At 41.5% G+C, this 27483-nt stretch overlaps 1 protein-coding gene across 1 annotated transcript; it reads right to left on the bottom strand.

Annotated features, from left to right (window-relative positions):
• Nucleotides 1-17714: 17714 nt before the first annotated feature.
• LOC149142748 (uncharacterized) lies at nucleotides 17715-18506 on the bottom strand. Its single transcript, XM_089451571.1, has one exon. The coding sequence runs from the start codon at nucleotides 18504-18506 to the stop codon at nucleotides 17715-17717; it is 792 nt and encodes a 263-aa protein (XP_089307697.1).
• Between the last annotated feature and the right edge of the window lie 8977 nt (nucleotides 18507-27483).

The raw sequence follows: 27483 nt of genomic DNA, 5'->3' as shown, positions 1-27483 counted from the left end.
GTGAATTAAAAAAATAGAAAGTGAGATTTAAATGAGCATTTAATCTCAGCCATTGATCTAAATCTATTTCAGCCATTGGATTTAGGGATCACCCAAAAGTCACTTAGGGTTGGGTTAAGGGAGGAAAAGGAGGAAAAGATCATTCATTATTTCATGAACAGATTGGGAGAAGGAGAGCAGAAGAGCAAGGGATATTTCTGGACAGGAAGGAGAATGAGGCAGCAGCTTGGCACACATTCCAAGGCAGCACTTCAGCAAATCTGTACAGCTTAAAGAGCAAGCAGTAAAAGGCATATTTTTGTGAGCAAACAGGGAAAAACTGATTTTCAGGCATGAATTTCGAGGAGGTGATTTTCTGCACAGAAACCGAGGTCTGTCCGTACGGTCGTCTGTACAGTCTATATGGTCCGTACATCCATACGTCCGTACAGTCCATACATCTGTACGGTCCGTACAGTTCGTACAACATTTTCCAGATTGTCTATTAGGCTGAAAACAGATAAGTTTTGCTTGCTGGAAATTTCTGTTTTGTTGAAATTTATTCGCTGAAAATTTTCTCACTGTAAAAGGTATTTTCCAGAAATAAAGAAGTGCTCTCAAACTGGTTTTCCCCAAGAGTTGTAGGGAGTTTTTCCAGGGTCAAGTTGACCAAAAATATCAGTGTTTAAATGTGTTTTAATGGATGTTTATTACTGCTGATTTTTATTTCTGCAATTTTCAGCATTCTGTAAAATTTCCAGAATTTGTGTTTTCCGCAATATTTATTTTTTCAGCTTGTTAAATGTATGGTTATGGGAAAGGGCATTTAACTACATGGGAGAAATAAGGTGAAACTGAAAACCGGGGTGGGAAAACAGAAATTTCTATATGGTACCAGAGCTTGAGTGCTGAAGGGCAGTTTGGGACAGCAAAAGGAAAAATTACAGCTGCTGATGTTTCACTCAGAAATTTCCAGCACGCTGATTTTTTCATAAACAACAGTTTTATCTTTACTACAGCAGTGCTATTTTTCAATTTTAGGACAACAAGATGTCGGGGTGGAAGATAGGCTGGATGGGCATATAAATTACAGCGTTTGGAAGGAGAGAATGCAGAGTATCTTTGAGAAGGCAGAAGTCTGGGATATCATGATGCATACCACACAGAACCCTATTGTTGTGCCTACTGATGCTACTCAGTTGACAGCTTATAATAAAAAAAACAACAAGGGTAAGAGGTTGATTCTAGACGGAATCAAAGACCATTGCATTCCTCATGTGAGAGGAAAGAGCAATGCCCATGAGATGTGGACAGCATTGTCCAATCTCTACCAGAGTACCAATGAGAACCGGAAAATGGTTCTGAAGGAGAAACTGAAAAACATTAAGATGGGTAATGATAGTGTAGCTGGATATCTCACAAAGATTACTAATGTGAGAGATGAGTTAGCAGCGATTAGAGAGGCCATTCCACCCACTGAGTTGGTGCGGATTGCAGTGAATGGCCTCCCCCGTTCATGGTTGAACTTTGCTGATGGGGTTTGTGCACGTGAGACCCTTCACACATAGGAGAGGTTTTGGGATGATTGCATTCAGACAGAGATCAGGAAAGGTCATCTTGGGTCAGCCAAGCCAGTTGAGCAGGATGAGGATGTAGCACTGGTGGCAAGAGGTAAGAAAGGCAAAGGGAAGAAGCAGGCTTCCACAAGCAGTGGTAAGGGCAAAGGCAAAGGTAAAGGTAAACAGGGGAACGCACAGAAGGACTATTTCAAGGTGAAGTGTTGGAATTGTCAAAATATGGGACACTATGCAGTTGTGTGTCCGGAGAAAAAGAAGAAGAAGGGGAAGAACCAGGACGTGGCAGCTTCAGCAGAGATTGAGGACTTTGCAGGTCGTTTTGACCGGGAGTTTGCGTTCACTACATGTGAGTCCTCTAGTGCAGGATCACCTGCCACACAGGTTCAGAGGGAGCATGCTTTTCCCTCGATTAACGGAGCATCTTCAGGTATCTGATATGTGGACAGTGGGGCTTCACGTCATATGACAGGAGTCTGTGAGTACTTCTCAGAGCTTTCAGAGAGTGGCACTGATATTGAGGTAGTACTCAGTGATGATAGAGTTGTTAGAGCAGTCGGGGTGGGGACACTGACATTTCAGAGGGAGTCCAAACCTCCCTTGAAATTGTGAGATGCTCTTTACGTGCCAGGGATGAGGAAGAACCTCATATCCATCTCAGCTTTGGAGGACAGAGGATATGAGGTACTGTTGAGGGGAGGACAGGTGTTGATGTATCACAGGGGCACTCCAGCTGCTTCAGCTAGAGTGATAAGTGTACGCCATGCAAAGGTGTACAAGTTTGCATTACAGCCCCTTTTGGCATTTAGCAGTAGTACCGACAGCAGAGCTAGCAGTTCTGAGCTGTGTGAGATTTGGCACCGCAGGATGGGACATATGTATCATGGAGCCTTGAGGACATTGCGGCAGATCACTACAGGTGTGCCAGATTTCAGTACCGATCACTTTGATACTTGCAGAGGTTGTGCGATGGGCAAGTTTGCCAAATCCCCTTTTCCCGGCAGTGACAGCAGAGCGACTGGGATACTTGATTTGATTCATTCCGATGTGAGCGGTCGGATGTCTCATGTTTCCTTGAGTGGATATGAGTACTATGTTTTATTCATTGATGATCACTCCAGGAGGACCTGAATTTATTTTTTGAAAACCAAGATTGAGGTCTTCAAGCGGTTTCAGGAGTTCAGAGCTCTTGTGGAGACACAGACGGGTCGAAAGATCAAGTCCCTGAGGTCGAACAATGGAGGAGAGTACACCCTTGGAGAGTTTGTTGACTATTGTGCGGAGGCAGGCATTGGGAGGGAGTTCACTGTTCCTTACAACCCCTAGCAGAACGGGGTTGCAGAGAGGAAGAACAGATCCATCATAGGGGCTGCCAAAGCCATGTTACATGATCAGGGGTTGCCATTGTTCTTGTGGGCAGAGACCTGCAACACAACTGTTTATTTGCAGAACAGGAGTCCGCATCGTGCCTTGGGGCACATGACTCCGGAGGAGGCTTTCTCTGGGAAGAAGCCTGATATTGGTCATCTTCGTATCTTTGGATGCATTACATACTCCTATATACCCAAGGAGAAGAGGACCAAACTAGAGCCCACCACAGAGAAGGGTATCTTAATGGGCTATAGTGAGACCTCAAAGGCCTTTCAGATTTACATTCCTGCATAGAGGAGAGTTGTTGTCAGACGAGATGTGAAGTTCGAGGAGGACAGGGCCTTTAGGAGGTCACGGGAGTTAGAGTATCTGGATCAGCCAGACCCTCAGCAGCAGTTGAGTCAGTCGCAGGGATCCAGTGGGTAGGGATCAGGAAGATCAGGAGGTACATCTATGAGGATGTCAGGTCCGTCAGTGAGCAGTGGCTCACCGAGCCAGAGGGGTGGTGCTCCGGGCAACATGCAGAGCAGTTCACTAGGGAGTCCACTAATGGACAGCTCACACGGTACCTCAGCTTCTACAGGTTCAGGTGCAGGCAGGAGGACAACAGACAGACAGTCAGGAGTTCAGGCTCCTGATGATGATGAGGAGGAGGAGTTTCATTCTCCGGTGGGAGAAGTGCGCTCAGGGAAGAGGAAGCCCAAGTGGCTTCAAGACACCTCGAGAGATGCCTCATCTGTTGCTGAGCCGAAGAGGCCGGTCAGAGAGAGTAGACCACCTGAGAGGTTTTGTAGCTATATGGCGATGGTTACCAACATCCTTGACTCTGAGCCTTCTAGCTATGAGGAGGCAGCTAGCCAGCAGGTCTGGAGAGAGGCCATGCAGGAGGAGTATTCTTCTATCATGAAGAATGATGTTTGGGAGGTGGTGCCGAGGCCTGAGGGAAAATCCGTGGTTACTTCCAGATGGCTTTACAAGGTAAAGCATGCTGCAGATGGTAGCATTGATAAATTCAAAGCAAGGTTTGTGGCTAGAGGGTTCTCCTAGGTAGAGGGAGTTGATTATGAGGAGACCTTCGCTCCCGTGGCTCGATATACTTCGATCCGCTCCATTATATCGATAGCAGCAGAGATGGGTTGGAAGATCCACCAAATGGATGTGAAGACTGCATTTCTCAATGGCTTCATACAGGAGGAGGTGTATATTGAGCAGCCACAGGGCTTTGAGGTGCATGGGAAGGAGTCCCATGTGTGCAGACTGAAGAAGGCCCTTTATGGCCTGAAGCAAGCTCCGAGAGGTTGGTACTCCAGGATAGATACATATTTGCAGGGGATGGGTTTCACAAAGAGTGAGGCAGATCCGAAAATCTACTTTATTGTGATTGGTGAGGAGCCTCTCATTCTGGTATTGTATGTGGATGACTTGGTCATTACAGGTGCAAAAGACTCATAGAGCACTGCAAGAGAGATCTTGTGACGGAGTTTGAGATGAAGGACATCGACTTGATGCATTACTTTTTGGGTTTGGAGGTGTGGCAGGAGGAGGGGAATTTCTTCCTGGGGCAGGGGAAGTATATTGTGGACATCCTTAGTAGATTCCACATGGAGGATTGTAGACCCATGTCGACACCGATGATCACCAACTGGAAGAAGCTTCATGCTTCGGATTCCGAGTTGGTGGATCCCACATTGTACAGGCAGTTGATTGGTTCCTTGATGTATTTGGTCAACACTAAACCAGATATCTGTTTTGCAGTCAACACGATGAGTCAGTTTATGTGTGAGCCTAGGAAGGTTCACTGGGTGGCTGCAAAACACATTTTGCGGTACTTGCAGGAGACAGTGGATTATGGTCTGGACTACAGGCAGGGAGATGGAGTGAGATTGGCAGGATACACTGATTCTGATTGGGCATGTTGTGCTTCTGATAGGAAGAGCACTTCAAGGTGTTGTTTTGGGTTGGGTTCAGCAGTAGTGTCATGGTTCAGCCGGAAGTAGCAGTCAGTAGCACTGAGTTCAGCGGAAGCAGAGTATATGGCAGCCAGTCTAGCTAGTTGTGAGGCTATCTGGCTTCGCAAGATGTTGTTTGGCTTACTTGGTCAGCCGTTGAGACCTTTAGTGATTTACTGTGATAATCAGAGTTTCATTAAACTCATGAAGAATCCAGTATTTCATGACAGGTCAAAGCATATCGGGATCAGATATCATTTCATCAGAGGCTATGTTCAGAAGGGAGCTGTGAAGCTTGAGTATATTTCCACTGATGAGCAAGTTGCAGATATTCTTAACAAAGCCTTACCACGGGGTAAACATGTCTACTTCAGAGACAAGATGGGTTTGGTGAAGAACACCTTCCTCGGTAAGAGGGAGTGTTGAAATTTGCTACCGGAGGACAGGTGGTTCCCTTAGGCTTTGATCTTTGGCCTGGGGAAAAGTGTCCAAAAGAATTTGATTTTTCTCCTAAAGTAACTTTATAATTTTTATAAAGTTAAATCTAATGTAAAAGTGACTTTAAGTGATAAAGTTACTAAGTCTAATTTTAAAGTGGCTTTTATAAAGTCAATGAAAAATTAGAAAGGAACAGTGACTTTGGAAATAAATGACTAAGTGGGTCTTTATTAAAGTGGGGTGAATTAAAAAAATAGAAAGTGACATTAAATGAGCATTTAATCTCAGCCATTGATCTAAATCTATTTCAGCCATTGGATTTAGGGATCACCCAAAAGTCACTTAAGGTTGGGTTAAGGGAGGAAAAGGAGGAAAAGATCATTCATTCTTTCATGAGCAGATTGGGAGAAGGAGAGCAAGAGAGCAAGGGAGATTTCTGGACAGGAAGGAGAAGGAGGCAGCAGCTTGGCACACATTCCAAGGCAGCACTTCAGCAAATCCGTACAGCTTAAAGAGCAAGCAATAAAAGGCAGATTTTTGTGAGCAAACAGGGAAAAACTGATTTTCAGGCACGAATTTCGAGGAGGTGATTTTCTGCACGGAAACCGAGTTCTGTCCGTACAGTCCGTACGATCCGTACATCCGCACGTTCGTACAGTACGTACATCCATACGGTCCGTACAGTTCGTACAGTGTTTTCCAGATTGTCTGTTAGGCTGAAAACAGATAAGTTTTGCTTGCTAGAAGTTTCTGTTTTGCTGAAATTTATTTGCTGAAATTTTTCTCACTGTAAAAGGTATTTTCCAGAAATAAAGAAGTGCTCTCAAACTGGTTTTCCCCAAGAGTTGTAGGGGGTTTTTCCAGGGTCAAGTTGACCAAAAATCTCAGCGTTTTAATGTGTTTTAATGGCTGTTTATTACTGCTGATTTTTATTTCTGCAATTTCCAGCATTCTGTAAAATTTCCAGAATTTGTGTTTTCAGCAATATTTATTTTTTCAGCTTGTTAAATGTATGGTTATGGGAAAGGGCATTTAACTACATGGGAGAAATAAGGTGAAACTGAAAACCGGGGTGGGAAAACAGAAATTTCTACACAAGCGAGCGTTCATAGCCTCGATGGAGTCATCCACTATACTGAGATGAGGTATTTTCTGAATGCTTGCTTTCTCTTCGTGTTAGAGGCCCTTCTTTCAATTTATTTAGCAAATATAACATTCACGGGATGGAAGATTACGCATTGGATTCATTCCAATACCACTGACCTTGCTCCACTACCAGAGAGCATGAGAGCATGCATAGCCCCGATGGAGATGTCACCATGCCCCATCGGAAGTTACCTCATCAGAAGGAGTGGGAGGATTACACACTAGATTCTAATCTAACGCCACTAGCCTTGCTCTGCTGCTAGCGAGCGTCTATAGCCCCCATGAAGATACCAGCATGCCCCACCCAAGAAAACATTAGTTCCTATCCCTAGGGTAGCATGGTAATAAGGAAAGGTCTCATGCATGGTTATAATGTAACTAGTGCTACCAAAGTTTCAATGGAATTTTATAAAAGCCCAAACTTATGGTTATAGATCCAGCCCTTAAGAATTAATGTGACTCCTTAGTATTTATGTGTAAGTAGTATGAAAGAGAGACATGGTGAAGAATATCCAATATGAGTTTGACAATAAAGAAATTGAGGTTTTGAGCCCTTTAAAGATTGTTACCCCTCAAATATGATTTGCAAACTAAGTCTTTAAATACGTATTTAAAAATCTCGTTAATATAGTTCATACCAAGGACTCATATATGTGTGTTTCATTCTACTATGGTTACATAAAGACTCTTCAAGATGTAAAAACTTCATCTAGCCCTTAAGAATTAATGTGACTCCTTAGTATTTATGTGTAAGTAGTATGAAAGAGAGACATGGTGAAGAATATTCAATATGAGTTTGACAATAAAGAAATTGAGGTTTTGAGCCCTTTAAAGATTGTTACCCCTCAAATATGATTTGCAAACCAAGTCTTTAAATACGTATTTAAAAATCTCATTAATATAGTTCGTATCAAGGACTCATATATGTGTGTTTCATTCTACTATGGTCACATAAAGACTCTTCAAGATGTAAAAACTTCATCTTTATTCATTTTAAACTCAAGAAGCTATGTAAGCGACAATTTATTTATGTACAAGGTTTATATACAATGTGTTTTCAAAAGCAAAAATTGTTCAAAGAAGTCAAACAACCAATGTAACCAAGACAATAATTTATCAGCTCCAAATCTCTTACCTTTAAGTTTCGAAAATAGTAATATGTTTAGTAACTATAAGAAAGGATAAGGTGTTTTGCTTATTTTAGTTCCTAGAAGGGAGTTGATATCAACACAATGATAAAATGATGTTCCCTTAAAGACTTTTTCCATCCAATCTTCTACAAAATCATAATACTTTGTGTGATTATTTAAATTATCAAACCTTTCTAACATTAATGTATATGTAATATATTCATAGTTTACTTCCTTATTAGAGCAATCTGAAATCATGTTAGGATTTTTCATGTGGCAACTTAAATTTTCTTGAAATTTATGTTCATCATAATCAGAAGAATTGTGTGCAGTTTGGAAGGAGTTATTGAAGAGATGATATTTATATGGCAAAATAAATAAATGAATATTAGTTAAATAAAGTTTAGAATTTTTTCATTTATATTTTCATGTAAAATAACCTTATTATGTGCATAATCATCGTAAACAAGTTCATTGTTAGTTACATAGTCATATTTATCATGGTTATGAATATGAAAAACACTATAGTTGTGTGAATTTAAACATACAAATGAATCATTATTATCATATTCATCATACATAAGAGGTTTTGAATAATTGGCATGAACCTAAAATGAATCAACATCAGAACTAATGAAAACATCATCACATACCTCTTCTTCACTGTGGTTGAATAACCTTGATTCTCCTTCGAAGTTGTCTCCTTCATAATCATCAATATTAACATAATCATAATCATCAATATTAGCATAATAAAAAAACATGAAACATGCAAGGTATATTTGAAGATAATTTAGATTGCAAAAAAGTCCAAGAGAATTCCATTGGAAAATAAAAATAATATATATAATCTAGGAGTTGTCAAGTGAGCAAAACAAATAAATATATACTTTAAAACCTTTAAGACACATGCAGTTGTGATCTTGTTCACTAAGAGTTCACAGACTTGACCAATTAAATAGTGTGAATTAAATAGATTTAATAATTAAAAAAATAAATAGGCCGGATTATTGAATAAATATTATTTTAAATAAAATAATGTATTTTTGGGAAAAAGAGATGGTAGGTACATAACTCATGAAAACTTATTAAATTAAAATTTCATTAATGACAAATGACGTAAATTAATATATATCATAATGGATACAAAAATATGGTTACAGAGAGGCAGAGGCCTCGAGAGTTCTAGCCCATGAGACGGCATGCTTACAAAAATCGCTTGAGTAACTGACCAGAAGACCTGCATTATGACTAGCTTTGAGACTTGATATAACTGGAAACTGTAACTGAAGACCGGGACAGATTGAAAGGAACCAATCAAAACTTAGTGCAGCGCAGCCACTACAAGATCGGAATCTGACCCCTGAACATATTGAACCAAGACAATGACCAAAACAACATCAGAAAGCCGCCCACGCAGGGGAAACTGGCATTTCAAAAATTGAAATAAGACCATAAACTGAGAACTGAGAACATGAAGTGACTATATGTCCGGAAGGGCTTGAGCAGCTTCTTTCAGTAGATGAACAAAACCAGAAGGTGCACACTTGTTCAATCTTCATGCGAGGTTGGAGGCGATTCTTCAACAATGCGGCAACCGAATTGGTCTGGATCTTCAGACTCAGAGGGTTGGCCCTCTTTACTTGAAGGACCATCACCAGCAGGAGTGCTCGAGCCAGGGTCCTTTCTCTCAGCAGTCACATTCTGTGAGGAATCATTCTGGTTTTCCATCCTCGGTTCCAAAGGAGCCCCTGGACTGACAACCCCCGAACCCACAATATCCTCACACAACTCTACGGTGACCGACACAATGAAGGAGGAGTTGCCTAGAGTGCAAGGGAAGCGGAAGCGAGCTACGTGAGAATTGGATTGACGAGCGCACTTCGGTGAGGAACTGCCTTCTTCCCCTACGACGACCACTTCTGGTCATAGGGTATCTATCAAAGCAGAAATTCGAAGCCTCATATGAAGGGTTCAAGGTTGTGGAAGAAGGCTGGCGAGAGACACGGCCTCGGGAGCTGCCTCTTCTGCAGCTCATCCTTGAGCGCATTCTGGGCATTGTGAGGTATGCTGGAAGTGTTGAACAAACAGCCGTGGAGGGGGCTGAAAGGGGGCGACAGAGGAAGCTGCGAGGAGCTTCAACCTTGCTGAACCAGCATAAGCGCAAGGGAAGAGCATGAGTGAATAACAAGCAGAGCTTCATAGTCGATATACTTACATACTGGCGAGAGGGAGAGAGTCGCGTTAATGCAGCATTTAAGTCGATGGTCTGAGACATAAATTCTTTCCTCATACGATGCCGGCTGGTGAGTGTGATGAGCCACGCGCCCACCTTCCACGCCGCCTTTGTACTGCTCGCTTGAATATACACCCGCATCCGGGGGAGATAAATCCTGTTGCACCAGAGAAGTGCAGTCTTGTATGAGTTGTGCATCATTTGAATCGCGTAATGGACCTGAGAAAAATAGGAGCTGCTGATTGACTCCCTGATTAGCCAATTTGTCTGCTAATTTGTTGGCCAAATGCCGAATGTGCTTGAAGGTGATGCTCCTGGAAGTCCTGAGCCATTCCTCAATTTGTTCCAATATGCTTAGAAGCCGCCAGCTTGAGGCAATCTTTACTACTGAGGTACCTGAGTGAATCCTTGTGGCAGCTGTTATTAAGATTTGAGAATCCCCTTCTACCTCAAGAGGGAAAAAAAAATTGTGTTCTGCTATGCATATGCCTTTCCATAAACCTTCAAGTTTTGCAGCGTTGTTGGTATCTTTGCCAATTGACCCATGATATATGTGCAATGCTGAACCAACGTCATTTCTGAAAACACCACCATAGCCAGCCAACCCAGGATTGCCCTTAGCAGCCCCATCGAAGTTCAATTTGTAAGAATGGGAAGCCGGAGGAGACCAATTGTGGGGAGAAGCAATGCTGACTGGGTGACTAGGCTTGGCTTGAGCTAAAAAGGTGAGATCCAAATCCCAATCTTTCAGGATGAGTCGTTCCTGAGGAGAGTCTGGCAGGTCCGAGTCTTTCCAATGTCTAAGAGCAAGAGTTTCTTGCAGATTTTGTTTGAGAAGAAACCATAGGGTATCAAGAGGTTTGCTAAGATTGTTGAAGATTCTATTGTTTCTCTCCTTCCAAATGATCCAATAGACAAAGCCCGGAATGAGGCTCCAAAGGGAGTTGAGAAGAAGGCTTTGGAAAGGATGCCGAGGCTAGTTTCTGATAGTGTCTATGATATTTCCCACATGTCTGCCCGTTCTTCTATTGCACTGAGCGATTCTCTCCCAAAATTGTGCAGCTAGTGGGCAGGTATCCAGTAGATGCTAGATTGTTTCTGAATTGAGATTGCAGTTGGGACATCTGGAAGGTCCATTAAATCCACGCTTTTGTAGATTATCCCAAGTGAGGATTCGCTGCTTGCTCAGAAGCCATAAAAAAGTGGAAACCTTAGGCCAGATACTGGGTTTCCAAACCTGATCCCAAATCAGATCCTTTGTTGTTTGCATGGGTTGATAGAGAAGTTGGTATGCTTCCTTGGTATTGAACATACCTTTTGGCGTGTGTCCCCATCGCAGTTTGTCCTTTTGATTTAAGTATTTAATTTTCCTAATTTTTAGCTCCTGATCGATCTCTTCAAATGTTTCCCCCTGCCAATTAGCCTGCCAAGTACTAGCTGATCTCCAGAGTTGAAAATCTTGAGGGGATTGCTGCTGCCAAAACTGTTGAACATGGATTTGGTCAGTTTGTTGCATTGTAGCTTGCCAGTTGGGTTTGTGGAAGAGAGAGGCTAGTTTGGGGAGTTTTTGCCAAGAGTCCTCCCAAAATCTAGTTATGGTGCCCGAATGGATCTCCCAAAAACTGTGCGCTTGGATAAAGGCACTATGTTGCTTGGCAGCATTCCAGATCAACGAGCCAGGAGTTGTAGTGCTGATTCTGATGAGATCATCCCATTGACTGCCTGGCGCGTATTTGGCTTGCCAGAGACGAGCCCAAGGAATGTGCGGTTTGGAAATCCAGTTCCACCAGATACGGGCTCCCATGGTGTTGTTGCTATGAAGGGGATCCCTCAAACCTAGCCCACCAGCTGATCTCGGTATACAGGCCTCAGTCCATTTGACAAGAGCCCATTTCTTGTTGAGTCTCGAGGACCCCCAAAGAAAGTTTCTTTGGAGATTACAGATGTTCTTGAGAACCCATTTAGGAGCTGCCAATATAGAAAAAATATAAAGGGGCATGGCTTGGAGAACGGATTTGAAAAGGATGAGCCTGCCAGCTATATTGAGTGAGCGGAAAGTCCAGGAAGAGAGCCTAGTTTCTAGTTTGTCAATGAGGGTTCTCTAGGAGGCATGTTTAATAGCATAATCTAGCAAAGGAGCTCCTAGGTATTTCGAAGGTAGCACGACTATCAGGAAGCCCAGAATCCTAGCGATGTTCCTCTGAGTCAGGGTGTGAGTGTGGAAGAAGAAGAGCTGGGACTTGGAGGCATTGATGGATGTTCCTGAGGCTTCTGAGAAGAGGTTGAGCCGGGCTTTAAAGGCTGAGACCTCTTTTGCTGACGAGTGGCCGAAAAGTATGGTATCGTCGACAAATTGTTGGTGGGAAATAGGGGGGAGGCCATGAAAAGAAATGCCCTTTAGGGTATGGGAGGAGATGGCAGAATGAAGAAGGCGACTGAGACCTTCGGCCATGAGAACAAAGAGGAAAGGGGAAAGGGGATCCCCTTGTCGAATGCCACGGGAAGGACGAAAGGGAATAGAAGGTGAGCCATTAAGCAGGATGGAGAAACTAGGTGAAGAGATGAGATTCATGATCCACCGAGTCCAAGTAGCGCTGAAGCCAAATGCCAGTAACATCTGATGGATATAGTTCCAGCTGAGTTTATCAAAAGCTTTGGAAAGATCTAGCTTGAGAATCATACCTGGCTTTTTTAGTAGCTTGAGAGAGTGGATCACTTCATTTGAGAGAATGATGTCATCCATTATCTGGCGCCCTTCTACATATCCGGTCTGCTCTGGCGAGATGAGGAAAGGGAGAAGAGGTTTAAGCATGTTCGCCAAGACTTTGGATATGAGCTTGTAAATGACATTGCAAAGTGCTATGGGCCTATATTCGTCAGGTGTATTGGGTTCATCCACTTTAGGTATTAGCGCTATGAAGGTAGAATTTAGGGAGGGAAGGATCCAGTGCATCGATCTTGATTCCTCCACTATCTCCCAGACCTCTGTGTTAATAAGCTCCCAAAACGCATGAAAGAAGTTGGCTGTAAAGCCATCGGGTCCAGGCGCTTTTCCATCCTTAAGTTGGGCCATGGCATCCTCCACTTCCTGTTTGGAGATGGGCTGGAGAAGCATTTTGTTGTGGTCCTCCGTAACTAGTTTGGGAATGTGCTACGTGAGTACTCGAATGGCTTAATCCCTGCATCCCATCGACTCCCGCAGAATATCCTGAAAGTACTCTTTGAATTCCTGTTCCACTTCTTCATGCACCTCTAATCTCTCCCCTTGTCGATTATTAATGAAGGCGATGTTATTGTGCATTCTCCTTTGAATAGTAGATCTGTGAAAAAAAATTGTATTTTTCTGTCCCTCCTTGAGCCATCTGATTCTGGATTTTTGTCGCCACAGGACTTCTTCTTGCTGCCTTCGTGCTTCGACCTTGGTTAAGAGGGTCCGTTCCTGTTGCACATAATTGTCTGTTCTTCCCTCCAAGATAATGCTCTGTTGTAGTGAGTTCATCTGCTGCTCCAGCACTTTCTGATGTTTAAAGATGTTACCAAACTGAGTCTGATTCCATGATTTGAGAGCTTGTTTGAGGTGCTTTAGTTTTTGTTGGAACTGGAACATCTTGGCTCCTACAGGGGGATTGAAGGATTTCCAAGCCCATTAACTACTTCTTTGAAGTTGGGATGAGAGAACTAAAAGGCTTCAAAGTGGAAAGGTCTGTTGCACTTTGTGCCCGGACGTGACCACTGTAACATTATGGGCCAATGATCAGAGCCCACTTGAGGCATGATGGAAGCATGAAAGTCCCCACCCAGGTGTATGGCATTATCCGATATAAGGAAGCGGTCCAGCCTGGAAGCTATATGCTGTGGTCCCCTTCTTTTATTGGTCTAGGTATACATACCATTGGAAGTCTGAAGGTCCATTAACTGATTACTGTGGATGAAGTCTTTGAAGCCGATGTTGTCACCTTCTAGCTTCGATCTACCTCCGGATTTTTCCTCCAAAGTCGTGATTATATTGAAGTCACCGCCACCAATCCAAAGGGGAAACCGCCTATCTGAATTGAGAGTTGTGAGTGTGTCCAGTAGATCCAGCTTTTTTTGTAAATCTTGTGGAAAATATACATTAGAGAGATGGCCATGGATGTTGGTCCCAATTAGGTGAAAGGTTGATTGAATGAAGAAGTGTGAGGCATGAAAGTCTTGAAGGGAGAGTACCTGCGGGTTCCACAAGATTGCCAACCCTCCTGAAGCACCAGAAGCGTCCACTGAGACTGAGCGGCATCCTGACCAAACCTTATTTAGAATCCTTTCCAATACAGTGCTATTGCCTTTTGTCTCTTGAAGAAAGACTATTGAAGGCTTTTCTTGCTGGATCATATTTTTTAACATTCTGTGTTTTGTGGGGCTATTAAGCCCTCTCACGTTCCATGAGATGAGCTTCATGAGGAACCGTGGGGGAGAGATTTGAAGAACTTGGTCAGCTTGGGGAATCTACCAGAATCCACCAGCATTTCTCCAATGATAATTGTCCTTTGCAGATCCGTTTTGCGCCCTCGTTTCTTCGTGTCTTTCAAGATTTTCTTTCCATCCCAAGGACTGCCAGCCTAAATACCTAGACATTTGTTATGCTGTGCTCTAGCTAGAACTACTTCAAGCCTTTCAATTTCCCGGGGGGGTATTGTATTAAATTCTTTCTGACTGCACGCTGTTTCCAGTTTGAGAATGTCCAGCCCTTCCAAATCTACGCTTTCTGGTTCCTCGTCCATGTGGATTGGGGTATTTTGTTCTTCCTCGCTTATCTTTTGGTGAATGCTGAGAGCTAGAGCTGCATCGATTTCCATAGTGGAAGACTTCTGGGCGGTCTCTGGATCTATTTTCTCAGAGGAGGTAGAGGCGGGAAAGCTGGTGAGAGTGGAGGCTGAGATCGGAACTGAAGATTGTAGGGGCTGGGGGGTTGAGGAAGGAGAGGGATCTGCAAGAGGGATTTCAGGGTGATCCTCCGTAGTATTTTGAGAGGTCAGAATTTCAAATCTGTTCTGGGTGTCAGGATTTTTGGAGGTATCTGGAGCTGCCGGAGTTTTCTTGGCATGCCTTCTACGACTAGGGACCTTTGTAAAACCCTCAGTATCTTTGCTTGTCTCATTAACTAGGGCTTTGGACTGAAGATTCAGAGGGCAGTCCCTGAAAAGATGGCCATGTTCATGGCATTTTCTGCAACGAAAAGGAACATGCTCGTAGTCTATTGTTTGGATCCATTCATAGTCGTCATGAAATAGACTTACCGAGTCCGTGAGTGCTTTGGTCAGATGCATGTGAACACAGATCCTGGCATAGGAGGTATATCTTTGAGTTTTGGTCTCCTTGGCAGCTTTGATGAATACCCCCAAGTTGTTGCCTATGTCCTTTAAGGTCTCCTTGTTCCAGTATTCCAGTGGAAGAGAATACATGCGTATCCATACTGGAGCCCAGCTGAAATCTTCTTTGTCTGGGTTGAACCTTTCTTTCCAGTCACGAAGGTACAGGCCTGAAGAGTTGAAGAAATACGGGCCTCCCTCGAAGATGCGAGTTTTGTCTTCCAAGCAGTTGAAAGTGGCGGTAAAGAAGCCTTTGGGGCCAAGCTGCAGAGTAACTTGTCCTTTAGGCTTCCATTTGGAAGCTATCCATCCATGCAAGGCCTTTTTAGTTGGCCAGAATCCGAGGAACTTGCCTATGAGTGCATGATCCCTCATATATTGGATTTGGTTGTTGATTCTATGACTGGGGAGATCTACTTTGATTCTTTCTGCAGTCTTCGGGATGCATGTTGCAGAAGACGCCTTTGGCTGTGACGTTGAGGTCTTTTGGTCATTGCCTTTATCATTGGCGGCCGCAGAACCTGCAGCAGAGTCCCCAGCGGCATCGATGGCAGGTTCAGTGTCCTGGTCAGTCCGAGGGAGGGCGCCTGGATTGATCAGAGGGTCTACGCGTTCTGTCTTGTCAGAAGAGGGACCGGTGGATGAAGGGGGGGTTGAGCCCGCCCCTCCAAAGGGCGAATCCATGGTAAGGAACTCAGTTGGATAACTGTATTAGGATCGCCAGCAGCACAGAGAAGAAAGGTGAAAGGGTTAGCGTTCGAGCCCTCGCGCAAGCAGCATCTGATGAGCCCTCGTTTACCTGATAATATTAAAAACACAATCGTAACAACAAGTATTATTATTATTCAACCTACATAACAATTAGAATAATTTAATTTAATAATTTCCAATAATAAGTATCACAGAAACATTAAATTAAATGTAATGTGTGAAACATTAGACAATTTTTTTTATTTTTTTTAACTGAAACGGTTGTGATTTTTATTTATTGCAAAAGGGATGGTGGGTCTTTGCCGTGGCAACCCTTATTACATGGCTATTTTCCTTTTTTACAGCCTTTGAGATCTTACAATTTCACAATTTTTGAAAGAATCTTTCCCCATTTACAGTTAAGCTCCCTTTCCTGAGAATGCATCCAATGTTCGCCATCCGGTCCGCTTCGCTGTTGGAGTTTCCGAGTATGTAGTAGAGCTTGTATGAGTTGAAGTCTTGTAATACTCTCTTCAATCTGTCCATAATTTTGTTGAGACCAACGTTGTTGAAGAATTCCCCTTTGATTAAATTTTTTATTATAATTTCTGAGTCTCCAAAAACTTGGAGATCTTTGATGCCTTTCTCCCTTGCAATAAGACAAGCTTTGAGTAACCCAAGGATCTCAGCTTGATTGTTAGTTTTCAGGCTAAGTCCCCTGCAAATGAATCTCTTTCTGTCCCATCTGTGGAATAGATGACCCCACCAGCACCTGCTACTCCGGGGTTCCCTTTGGAAGCCCCGTCAAAGAATATGGAAGTTAATTTTTGGGTCCCCCACCATTTCTGGAAGATGTCATCCGGTTCTCTTATTTGCCAGTTTGGTTTAGCTTTCAGGGGAGGCAGTAGATACTTTTGGGGATGTGGTTCTAACGCCAGCCACCTCTTTTCTTCCAGTGTAAGCAGAGGGTCATCTTTGTAGTATTGTTGTTGGGCCGTTTCCAAGAGTAGAGACTTTGCTTTTGCTGCAACTTGAAGCGGGGAATGCTATATGTCTTTGAATATCTGTTGGTTACGAGCCAACCAAAGCTGCCAGCAAACATATTTTGGTATCGCTATCCATACCTTGCGCCAGAAGGACTTGGGAGGGATACGCTGAGGGTAGAAGGAAGTCCATGTATCAATGAAGTCAGGGACAGAAATTTGTGAAGGTATAGAGATATGAAAATCTTGCAGGATGAGTCCCCACACCTCTTTGGCAAAGAGGCATTCCAAAAATAGATGTCGGGCAGTTTCAATATTTCTTTTGCATAGATCGCATCTATGAGGCCCTTCAATCTTCCTCTTTATGAGATTATCTCCTGTTAAAAGTTTGTTGTGCGCTAAAGTCGAGAAGAAAAAAATTATTTTTGGAAGTGCCAGCGGCTTCCAAACCTGTTTCCAAAACTTGGGCGAGTGATTACTGTTCTTTGAACCTTGAAGCACTCTATAGCCTTCAGCTGAAGTGTAGTTACCTGTCCGCCCCCATCCCCAACTATCTCTCGTGATTCTGTTGATCGGCGTGGCCTCTTCGAGCAGCTCCTCCAGATAATTTTGTTGGTCAGTTAAATGCGCAGGGGCTCCGTGAAAGTTCCAACCTGCCCATTCATCGCGTCTATCCCAAATTGACAAGTCATAAACGTTGTTTATGTCTGCTCTTTCTAACCATTCCCTGAGCTCTGCAATTTCCTCATTCTCAGCTAAAGGTTCACACCCCATTATGCGATCTTTCCACAGGTGTGTGTGCTTGCCATTTCCAGGGATTCTATACAAATGATGCTTGAAAAAATTGCTACTTTTGCAGCAGAGCCTCCAGACCTACGTACATGGAATTGTGTTGTCTAGTTGCATTGTCCTGAGAGCGGCTTTGTCTATGTATTTTGACCGTAGAGTGATGCTGACGGGGTGAGAAGGGTCGTGGATCATTTTCCACAGAAGCTTGCCTCCCAACGCTGTGTTGACGAGGGAAGGGTCGCGAATTTGCAGTCCGCCCTCAGTGATCGGTCTCTTGACCAGGTCCCAGTTTACAAGATGAATTTTTTTTTCGTTTCCTTTCCCTCCTTGCCATAAGAAGTCCCTGAGGAGTGAAGAGGTCTGTTCCATTACATGTTTAGGAGCCAAGAGGAAAGCTGCTTGATAAATAGGAAGAGCTGACAGCTGGGATTTGATAAGAATGGTTTTTCCACCTTTTGTTAACCAGTGGCCTCCCAAAGCTTTGATTTTGGATTTGATTTTACTGATGATGTCAGTCCATAGGGACCTCTTGTTCATGCCTGAGATTATTGGAAGTCCAAGATACCTAAACCTGTCCCATTGTGCCTGCCCTTTGAATCCTAAGCTCTTCGCGATGTTATTGATCTCCTGTTGATCTGTATTCCAGCTGAAGATTTCACTTTTGCTCTCATTGACAAGAGCACCAGATACCCTACAATAACTTCTCAGGACATTGTCAAAGGCTTTCGCTATTATGGAGGAAGCACCTCCCAGGAATAGGTAGTCGTCCGCAAAGAGAGCATGATTCAGGGGGGCTGATCCATGGGAAGGTTTGAGACCGGGAAGGGAGCCAACATTTATTTCAGATGATAGTTTTCTGCTAAGGGAGTCCGCCATGAGGGTGTACATAAAGGGAGAGAGGGGGCATCCCTGCCGAATGCCTCTCTGAGCTTGGAAAAAATTAGTTGGGCAGCCGTTGATGAGGGGAGCGATCCACGGGGAATCAATACATGCTTTTATGAGCTGAACAAATTGCTGAGAGAAGCCAAAAGACTGCAAAACTTTGCAAAGGAACAAACGATTAACTCTATCGAATGCGTTTGCCATATCAAGTTTAATCAACATACCTTTCTCCCCTCGCTGTTTGCTTGTATGGATGGTCTCCTATACCTGAATGACATTGTCCAAAATGTACCTGCCTTCCACAAATCCGCCTTGTGAGCTGGAGATCAATCTTTTGAGCAGAGGCTTGATTCGATTAGCTAAGAGCTTGGCTATAATTTTGTAAGAAGCATTGCACAGCGAAATAGGCCTAAATCTTGCAAAGGATTCAGGGTTGGTTTCTTTGGGGATTAGGGCTAAATAGGTGGAGTTGGTTCCTCCTCCTATCTTAGCTTTTTTCATGAAGCCTCTTATCATTTTAAGGAGATCCACTTTTATAACTTCCCATCAAGCTTTATAAAAATGGATTGTGAATCCATCTGGCCCAGGGGCCTTGTCAGCTTCCATGGACCAGATTACTTTGATGATCGCCTCCTCCGAGATGGGTCTGCAGAGAGCTATGTTATCTTCAGCATTAACAAGGAGAGGGATTTTGGTGAGGAAATCGGTTGTTTCCTCATCGCTACCTTGGGTTCCATCATTGAATAAGTTCCTGAAATGATTTTCAGCAGCGTCTTTAACCTGGTTGAATCCTTTGCAAACTTGGCCCTCCGTGGTTTTGATTTCAGCTATATAGTTCCGGGACAGCCTGGCTCTGTATTGTCGATGGAAGAAGGAGGTGTTCCGGTCCCCAGCCTTTAACCAAAGACTTCTGGATTTTAGCCTCCAATGTTCTTCTTCAGCTCGAAAGGATTGGTATGTGGATCGTTGAGCTTTAACTTCCTTATCCAGTAGTTCTGCTGTGATGACTATATTTTCCATATTTGTTTGCAAGGAGTGCAGCATCTGGACTGCCTCTTTTCTTTGATTGGTTGGAGTGGGATCTGGCTTTTTGATCCACTCCTTCAGTGCTAGTTTTGTGGCCTTCAGCTTTTGTTCCCATATATAGCTGGAGGAACCTGAAAAGGGTTTAGCCCAGGCAGCTTTCACAGTTTCCATGAATCCCTCTTTCTCAAACCAAAGCGGGCTGAAGCGGAAGGGGATGGGCCCCAGATCTTCTTCATCTTCCAGTAGGAGCTGAATTGGCTTATGGTCTGAGGTTAATTTAGGCAAAATTTTTGTAATGATGATTTTTTTGTTCATCATGAGGGCGCTTTGGACCAGGAACCTGTCCAGGCGAGCAGCAATATGTTCCGACCCAGCTCGATTATTTGACCAAGTGTACCTCCCGCGGATTGGGTTGAAGTCTAGAAGGTCCCAGTTCTGGGAGAGCTCCTCCACAAATGCCAACATGGGATCTCTGTTACCTGATCCACCCCTTTTCTCTTTTGGATTCAACACTATGTTAAGGTCTCCTGCTAAGATAATGTTACTTGGGGAATGCTGCTCTAGAAAAATTGAAAGCGAATTCCAGCAATCTCTTTTCTCAGAATAGTTTACAGGGACATACATATTGAAAAGAGAAATGTTCAACTTACTAGCTTTGTGCTTGAGATCTGTAAAGATCCAATGCTGGGTTTCTTTAGAATTTTGAAGCTGGAAAGTGTTGTCTGACCAAAGAGTAGCCAGGCCTCCAGAGGTGCCCCTGGCACTGATTGCCTTGCCTGTATTTTTATTCCACTTTGACTTACTGATGTCTAGAAGGGCTTGCCCTTCAATCTTGGTCTCTTGGAGCATGAGGATATCTGAGGGTTTTGTTTTGAGTAGATCCTTGACTGCTTCTAGTTTAGAGGGATTCCCCAGTCCTCTGCAGTTCCAAGAGACAAACTTCATTATTTACTGAGAGGAGGATTGGGACCTCCCTTGGAAGGTCTCGGTCTGGTATTTCGTCCGATGGACATTTCTATTGTGGCTTGACTTCCTTGAGTTTTGAGTCTCTCTGCCTCTTCTTCTCTCATTTCTTTCCGGGATTTCCTTCCAACTCTTTTAAAGGGGCGCTCATAGGTTTCATCCTCCGATGAACCTGAGCTTTCTATTGCTTTTTTCCTCGCAACTTCTGCATATGAGGGGTTGGATGGGCTGCCTTGGGTAACTTCAGCCTGAACTGCTTTCTCTCCTTCGTTGCTTGGAGGGGTGCTTTCTTCCTGCACCCGATTTTCCTGCTCTGGGGCTACAGGGTCAATCTGAGTGCCTGTTGTCCCTTTTGTTTTTACTTCGCCTTCCTGAGTGGACTTAGAACTGCTTGGAATTCCTGTTGTGTTTCCTTTGCCGGAGCCTTTTTTTGGAAGAGTTGTTTTCTGGACTAGGGTCCATTGATCCTCATTTTGTTTGTCTAGTTGCTCTTCTGCCCTTTTCTTGCAGTGCTTGGCGAAATGTCCATGCCCATGACAGTGTCTGCATTTGAAGGGTAACTATTCGTAGTCCAGCTCCTGGATATGTGTCCATCCAACGACAGTGAGCTTGATTGCTTCCGGTAACCCCTCCTCTAGGTCGACTTCAACACATATGCGAGCACAAGAGTACTGATCTTTTCTTGCAGCTTTGTCTATATATTTACCCAGCGCGTTTCCGATGTTCTCTAAGGATTTTTGGTTCCAGCAGTGGAGCGGTAGATGGGGTAGTCTCACCCAGACCGGAACAGTTGATGGGACGTCTTGGGAAGGGTCAAAATCTGGGGACCATTTGTTCAAATACAATCCCTGCGGTCCCATAAAATATGGACCATTTCTGAAAATTAAACTTTTGTCTTCTGTGCTTTCAAAAACAAAGACAAAGAATCCTTTACCTACAAAGTAGCTTTTGACACCTTCTTTGATTAGGGGGTTCCAGTTTCTTTTAGTCCAGTCTTCTATTGATTTAGGAGAGGGCCAGAGGCCCGTGAACTGCCCGATGAGGCCTCTCTCCACCAGGTTCAGAGCTGCCTTGCACGTCTCTTCTTCAGGAAGGGCCACTGAAGGGATCTTTTCCATTTTCTTGATGAACTTCTGTTGAGTCGCCGATGGCACTCGTTTCGGGGCTGCTTCGATCATTGCTTTAAAGGCTATCACCTCTGGAGGCGGATTGGAGAAGCCCCCTGAAGAATCCATGGTGAGGGCACCTCAGTGCTGTGCGTGGGGGCGCAGCAGCCACGAGGGCGCACGGAGGAACACCCAGCAGCCCAAAGATGGAGAATACGCTGCCCTTCGGAGCAGCCAAAGGGTTGAATCGGCCTGCAGCTTCAGTGAAGGCGAGCCAGAGGCGGCTAGGTCAAACATTAGACAATTTGAACAAGTCAAATAATGGTTAATAATTTCACGTTTTCCAGTAAGGGAAAATAGTGAAAACAAGAATAAAATAAAAGGAAATAAAATTTAAAGAACTCGTTTTTTATGGCTTTTGAATTTACAATGCACATAACCATAAATATCATGTACTCATGGAATTAAACCTGCAACCAATAAATTCAAAATATGATTTTTAAACCCTAGATATCAAGTATTCCAAAGTATTTAAAATCATTTAATATATTGGAGAATAATGCATAATCAAGTTAAGCCATTTTGGAACAATGACCGAATATGTAAAATTAAAATTAAAATAGAACACAATGAAAAAAGAAAGAAAAGAAAAGAATTATTATATCATTAATAAAACCCTCATGTCACAATGAAGGAGACCATTTGCAACATGTACAAGATGGTTGTAATAGTCAAAGTCTTCTTCCTCAAAGCTACCATCCTCACCTGCCAAAAAGCTATCTCCCCAAAAAGCCCCGAACAATCTTCTACATCTTCTTGAAGTTCGTTTCATTTTTAGTTCTCATAACTTCTAAGTAAAATTACATTATTAATTAGTTTTGTTACTAAATGAAGTACAAATTCCATCATTTAAATAAATTCCTACTCAAATCCTCCTCCACGTTAATAATCCTTTACATAATATTCCCTGCATTAAAAGAAAATATATAAATTAATTCTCAAATATAAAACATTATAATAAATTAAATTAAAATATAACTCATTCTTCATAATGCTGTCCTATTATACGTACATTATTAATGAAATTCATTTTTTTACCGTAGATGAGATCGACTAAAATTTTCCTACTATATAAAACATTAGGTTATAAATTAGGTATTTAACATGAACGTATTTTCCAGATACACAAGATAGAATCCAAAATATTAAATTTACTAAATTTAGTGTGGTTTTCTCTTTTAAACGCTTGCATTTCTACAAAATCTACCATGAAATCTCAACGCTCTTCCCATCCTAAATTGATCCCTTCACAAATTCTTCACCTAACTGTTAGAAATAAAAAATTTGAATTTAAATGAAAAAATCTGAAATGTATATATATTTTCAATTTCAAATTTAAAATAATATTTTAATTATAAATTTCAGATTTTCATTTTAATATACATTTAAATAATTTTTTAAGCAATTTAAAAAATATAATCTTATATAATATCTCGTGATATATAAATTTAAATATATAATTCATATATATATATATTCCCAATTTCAATATATATATATAATTTTTTATATACTGCATATATAAAAAAATAAATTTGATTAAACAAATTTGAAATTAATTTTTGAAAGAAATTTTGAATAAGTTAGGCCTGACACATTATAACCATTGATGAATTTAATCGAATGGTCATCGCATAAAAATGGATTCGATGGGCAGACTTTAAAATATACCCGATGACCTCCTTTTCAGCGTGATTTCATTTGTGAAACTCTTAGCATTATGTGTAAATGAAAGGGTAAAGTGGGTATACCCAAGCCCCACACCCTCTTGTTATAATGGTACGTTGAGTTTTTGGAGAGTGAATGAATATCATGAAGTGAGAGTAGTTAGGAGGTACGTAAATTTATATTTAATTAATGTTTTATATAATTATTTTTTTGTTATTTTAATTCATTTAATTTATAATTATTTAATATTTGATTTAATTTTATTATAATTTATTTAATTCACGTTTTTTATTTATTTATTAATTTTAATTAATTATATATTATTTAACTTGTATTTTTTATTTTAATTTTTTAATAATTAATATTTTGATTAATTAATTAATTTATTATTTAGTTTTTTAATTTTAACTTATTATAATAATAATTGTAATTTATAATTTTTTAATAATTAATATTTGGATTAATTAAAATTTATTATTTAATTTTAATTTTAAGTTATTATAATTATAATTATTAATTCAAAATTAAGATTTTAATTTTTTTATTTAACATAATAGTAATTTTTTTTACCAGTTACAATGATTATTACAATAATATATTTGATGTACGGTAAACATGAAAATTTATGGGTGTGATTTTTTATCATGAGAATATGAGACGAGGCATAAGGCGAAATTAACATAAGGAGACAAGATTGAATTGGGATCAAACTGACGATAAGAATGTCATAAAATAGACCCTAATCGGATTGCATGAAAGTAAATGACAAAAAGAAACTCTTAAGCTATTTTGTAGGAAGTAAATAACATAATGAAACCTTAATTTATTTGCAAAAAATAAACCTATCTTATTGAAGGAAACTAATGATTAAAGTAAATTATGCTCTACAAAGTAAATGCTCAAGAATGTTGAAGGTAAATCAATCTTGTTCTATTTAATAAATAACAGGAGGTGTTTAACCTAATTATAAAATGAAACTACAACTATGAAAGCAAAGTGCCTAGGGGATCTTTGGTCTTCTCAAATCCATCTTCAAGGCTTAAATGACGTTATGGAGTGATGAAAAATGAAGGGAAAACTGTGGATGCAATTCTGGAAGCATTTTAGGGAAATTTGTGTGCTACTACAGGATTGCTACAGGATGCCTCCATTGTGCTACAAGAAACTTCAACAAGTCAGTTTCTTGAGTTAACCTGCAAAATTCCTAAGCTAATCAAATGCAAATGCTATGGGGTAAATTTTGTTATTAAGTTGAATGTTTGTAGGCTTCAATCCAAGTGGAATCAACTCGAAAGAGCTTCATTAGCACGTGCTAAAATTTAACATAATTTTACTATTAAAAAACCAGAAATTTCATAATAGTGAACTATTAAGCTTATTTAAGTACCCAAGTGCCTAAGATATGTTGAAAATAGCAACAAAAAATGCTAAAAATAGCATTTCTATAGATATCATTTCGGGATACATTCCAATTTTAATTAGTCCCTAAATTAAAATTGAGAATTAAAATTCGAATTTGATCTCAGCAGCTGTTTGTAAAATAATTAATTAATTCATCTTTAGTTAATTAGTTGAAGAAAATCAAACATGAAGTCTATGTGAAGACATGCAACAGTTATCCCTTTGATTGAGGAAGTTATCCCTTAATTAAGGAGATCATGATGAGTTGTACTTTGAGTTGTAATTAGTTAGCTCAATTAACTGAGTTAAGTTCAATTAGATTAGTTCCAATAGCTTGTGGAACTGATTATGAGTTCAGTTAGTCAATGCATGCATGCATGCAACTAGTGTACTTCAAATAACTGAATATTCTCTCATAAATAACTCATGCATGTTAGTTCAGACAGAGACCCAGTTGAGATCAAAGGATGGGACAGTGTACTATCAGTTGCAAGAATATTCCCATGAGGATATCTCTTGCATGCAGAAGGAATTCATTCCTTGAGGATTGCGCAGTTATTTCAGAGGTCAAAGCAGTGTGTGAGGAATTAATTACACATAGGAGGCAGCTTGAGGACCCAAGAGAAACTGCGCAAGGAAATAGGAGGTTTGGAGGACTGAAGGAAGGCATATGTGTTGTCTATTCTGTTTATGAGCAGCAGTGAGGGATTGTACTGAGAGCTGGATAGCTTGTGAGCTAAAGCTTTGTGTAATCCTGAGATATTTCCACTTGTATGATAATACAGAGATCGGGGTTTTTAGCTGAGGCCATTCCCAGAGTATTCTTTTGTGTTCATGTGTGATTGATTTCTTCTTCATCTGTTATATGTGTTATTTTGATCTTGCTGAAAATTGATTAAGCTTCCGCAAGTTTGTTTGTAGAAGTAGAGCAAGTATTTTGCTTTAGTTACATTGCATTATCAGGCGATCTACAGTGAGAATTTCTACATGGTATCGGAGCAAAGGTGATCAAAGCAGAGAACAATATACAAAGAAGGGAGAAGTTTGAAGTTTTGAAGTTCTTGATTGTAGGTACAGAATCGATTTCTTATCACATCTCAAAATTCACCAATGGCGTTCAATGGCTTGAGACTCGAGTATGCCCTAGATGGCAGCTTGAATTACATAGCCTGGAAGGATTGCATGGAAGCAGTATTAAAGGACAATGGGTTGAAGGACTTCATTGATCAAGAAGTCCCCAAGCCAGCAGCAGCTAATGCCCAAGAATTGGCGGAATGGAAGAAATGTGTGGCGAGAGCGAGGAGGATTCTTCTGGAGGGAGTTCGAGACCATATTGTCTCAAGTCTCCATGGGAAGGAGACACCATTTTAAATGTGGAAGACATTGAAGGATCTATATCAGAACAACAACGATCAAAGGAAGTGGGCGCTGAAAGACAAGCTTCAGAAAATCAAGTGTGAAAAGGGCGACACAATCTCTACATATCTGAACAAGATCACCACCTGCAGAGATGAGCTTGGAAGTGTAGGAATCACGAAAACTGATGATGACATGGTGAGTCTTGCTCTCCTTGGTGTTCCTAAGAGATGGCATAGCTACCAAGACTCAGTAAATGGAAGAGAGAAACTGCAGATTGGGAACGACTTTGGTCAGATCTGATGCAGGAGGAGATCAGGAGAAGCACCAGAGATGGTTCTTCATCAAAGCATGATGATGAAGAAAATATAGCCTTAGCAAGTAAGGCGAGGAAAGGGAAAGGGAAGGCTTCCCATTCCAAATCGAGTTCTTCCCATGGTGGGAAGAAGATTGACAAATCTAAAGTGCGATGCTTTAATTGTCATGAGGTGGGCCATTATGCAACAAATTGTCCATAGAAGAAATCCAAGAAGGGATCCTCGAAAGGATCAGATGGTGAGGCACTGGCCTCATAGTTCGAATTGGATTTTACCCTCATTACATGCATGGTTTCATCGATGGTGGGTTGTGTTTGGTACCTGGACAGTGGAGCCTCATTCCACATGACTGGCGACAAGAGTTTATTCAGTACCTTGGAGGAGAAGGACCTCCAGATGTGCATAGAGATGGGCAATGATGGAAAGTACTGTGTTTCAAGTGAAGGCACGGTTGTGTTTCAGAGGGAGCATGGAGCTCCTCTGACCCTGACTGATGTAAAGTATGTGCCTAGGCTGAAGAAGAACCTGATATCCATCGCAATGTTGGAAGACAAAGGCTATGATGTAGTCTTCAGTAAAGGAAAGGCGTTCTTGAGACACATCGCCACGGGTCAGACCAAGAGGATTGGGATTCGAGTGAAGAATCTCTACAAGCTAGAGGTAGATGATTGTGCTGCATTGAGTTCCAAAGCAGAGTTGGTGCAAAGCCAAGATATTGGCGAGTTATGGCATAGAAGGTTGGGCCACTTGCATCATGGGGCCTTGAAGATCATGCAGTAGATCTCTACCGTACTTCCCAAAGGTAAACTTGAGCAAGTAGATACATGCAAAGGTTGTACCTTGGGTAAGTATGCAAAATCTTCCTTTCATGATCGAGACAGTCGAGCTGAGGCAATCTTGCAGTGAATTCATACAGATGTGTGTGGACCATTATCGACTACATCCACCATGAAACAAAGGTACTATGTTATTTTCATTGATGATTTTTCTCATAAGTGTTGGATCCATTTCATGTAGAAGAAGGATCAGACCTTCTCCAGGTTTTGTGAGTTCAAAGCTTTGGTTGAGAAGGAA

Source organism: Pinus tabuliformis, chromosome X (assembly GCF_031772625.1).
Source record: "Pinus tabuliformis cultivar Carrire ecotype Pingquan chromosome X, CPIR1, whole genome shotgun sequence".
Lineage (NCBI taxonomy): Eukaryota > Viridiplantae > Streptophyta > Pinopsida > Pinales > Pinaceae > Pinus > Pinus tabuliformis.
The sequence above is the reverse complement of the archived record's forward strand: the minus strand, read 5'-3'. Positions and strand labels throughout refer to the sequence as shown.

Bases quoted from the DNA above. Each gene is read 5' to 3' on its own strand.
- LOC149142748 (XM_089451571.1), bottom strand. From the start codon at position 18,506: ATGGCGGACTCCCTTAGCAGAAAACTATCATCTGAAATAAATGTTGGC.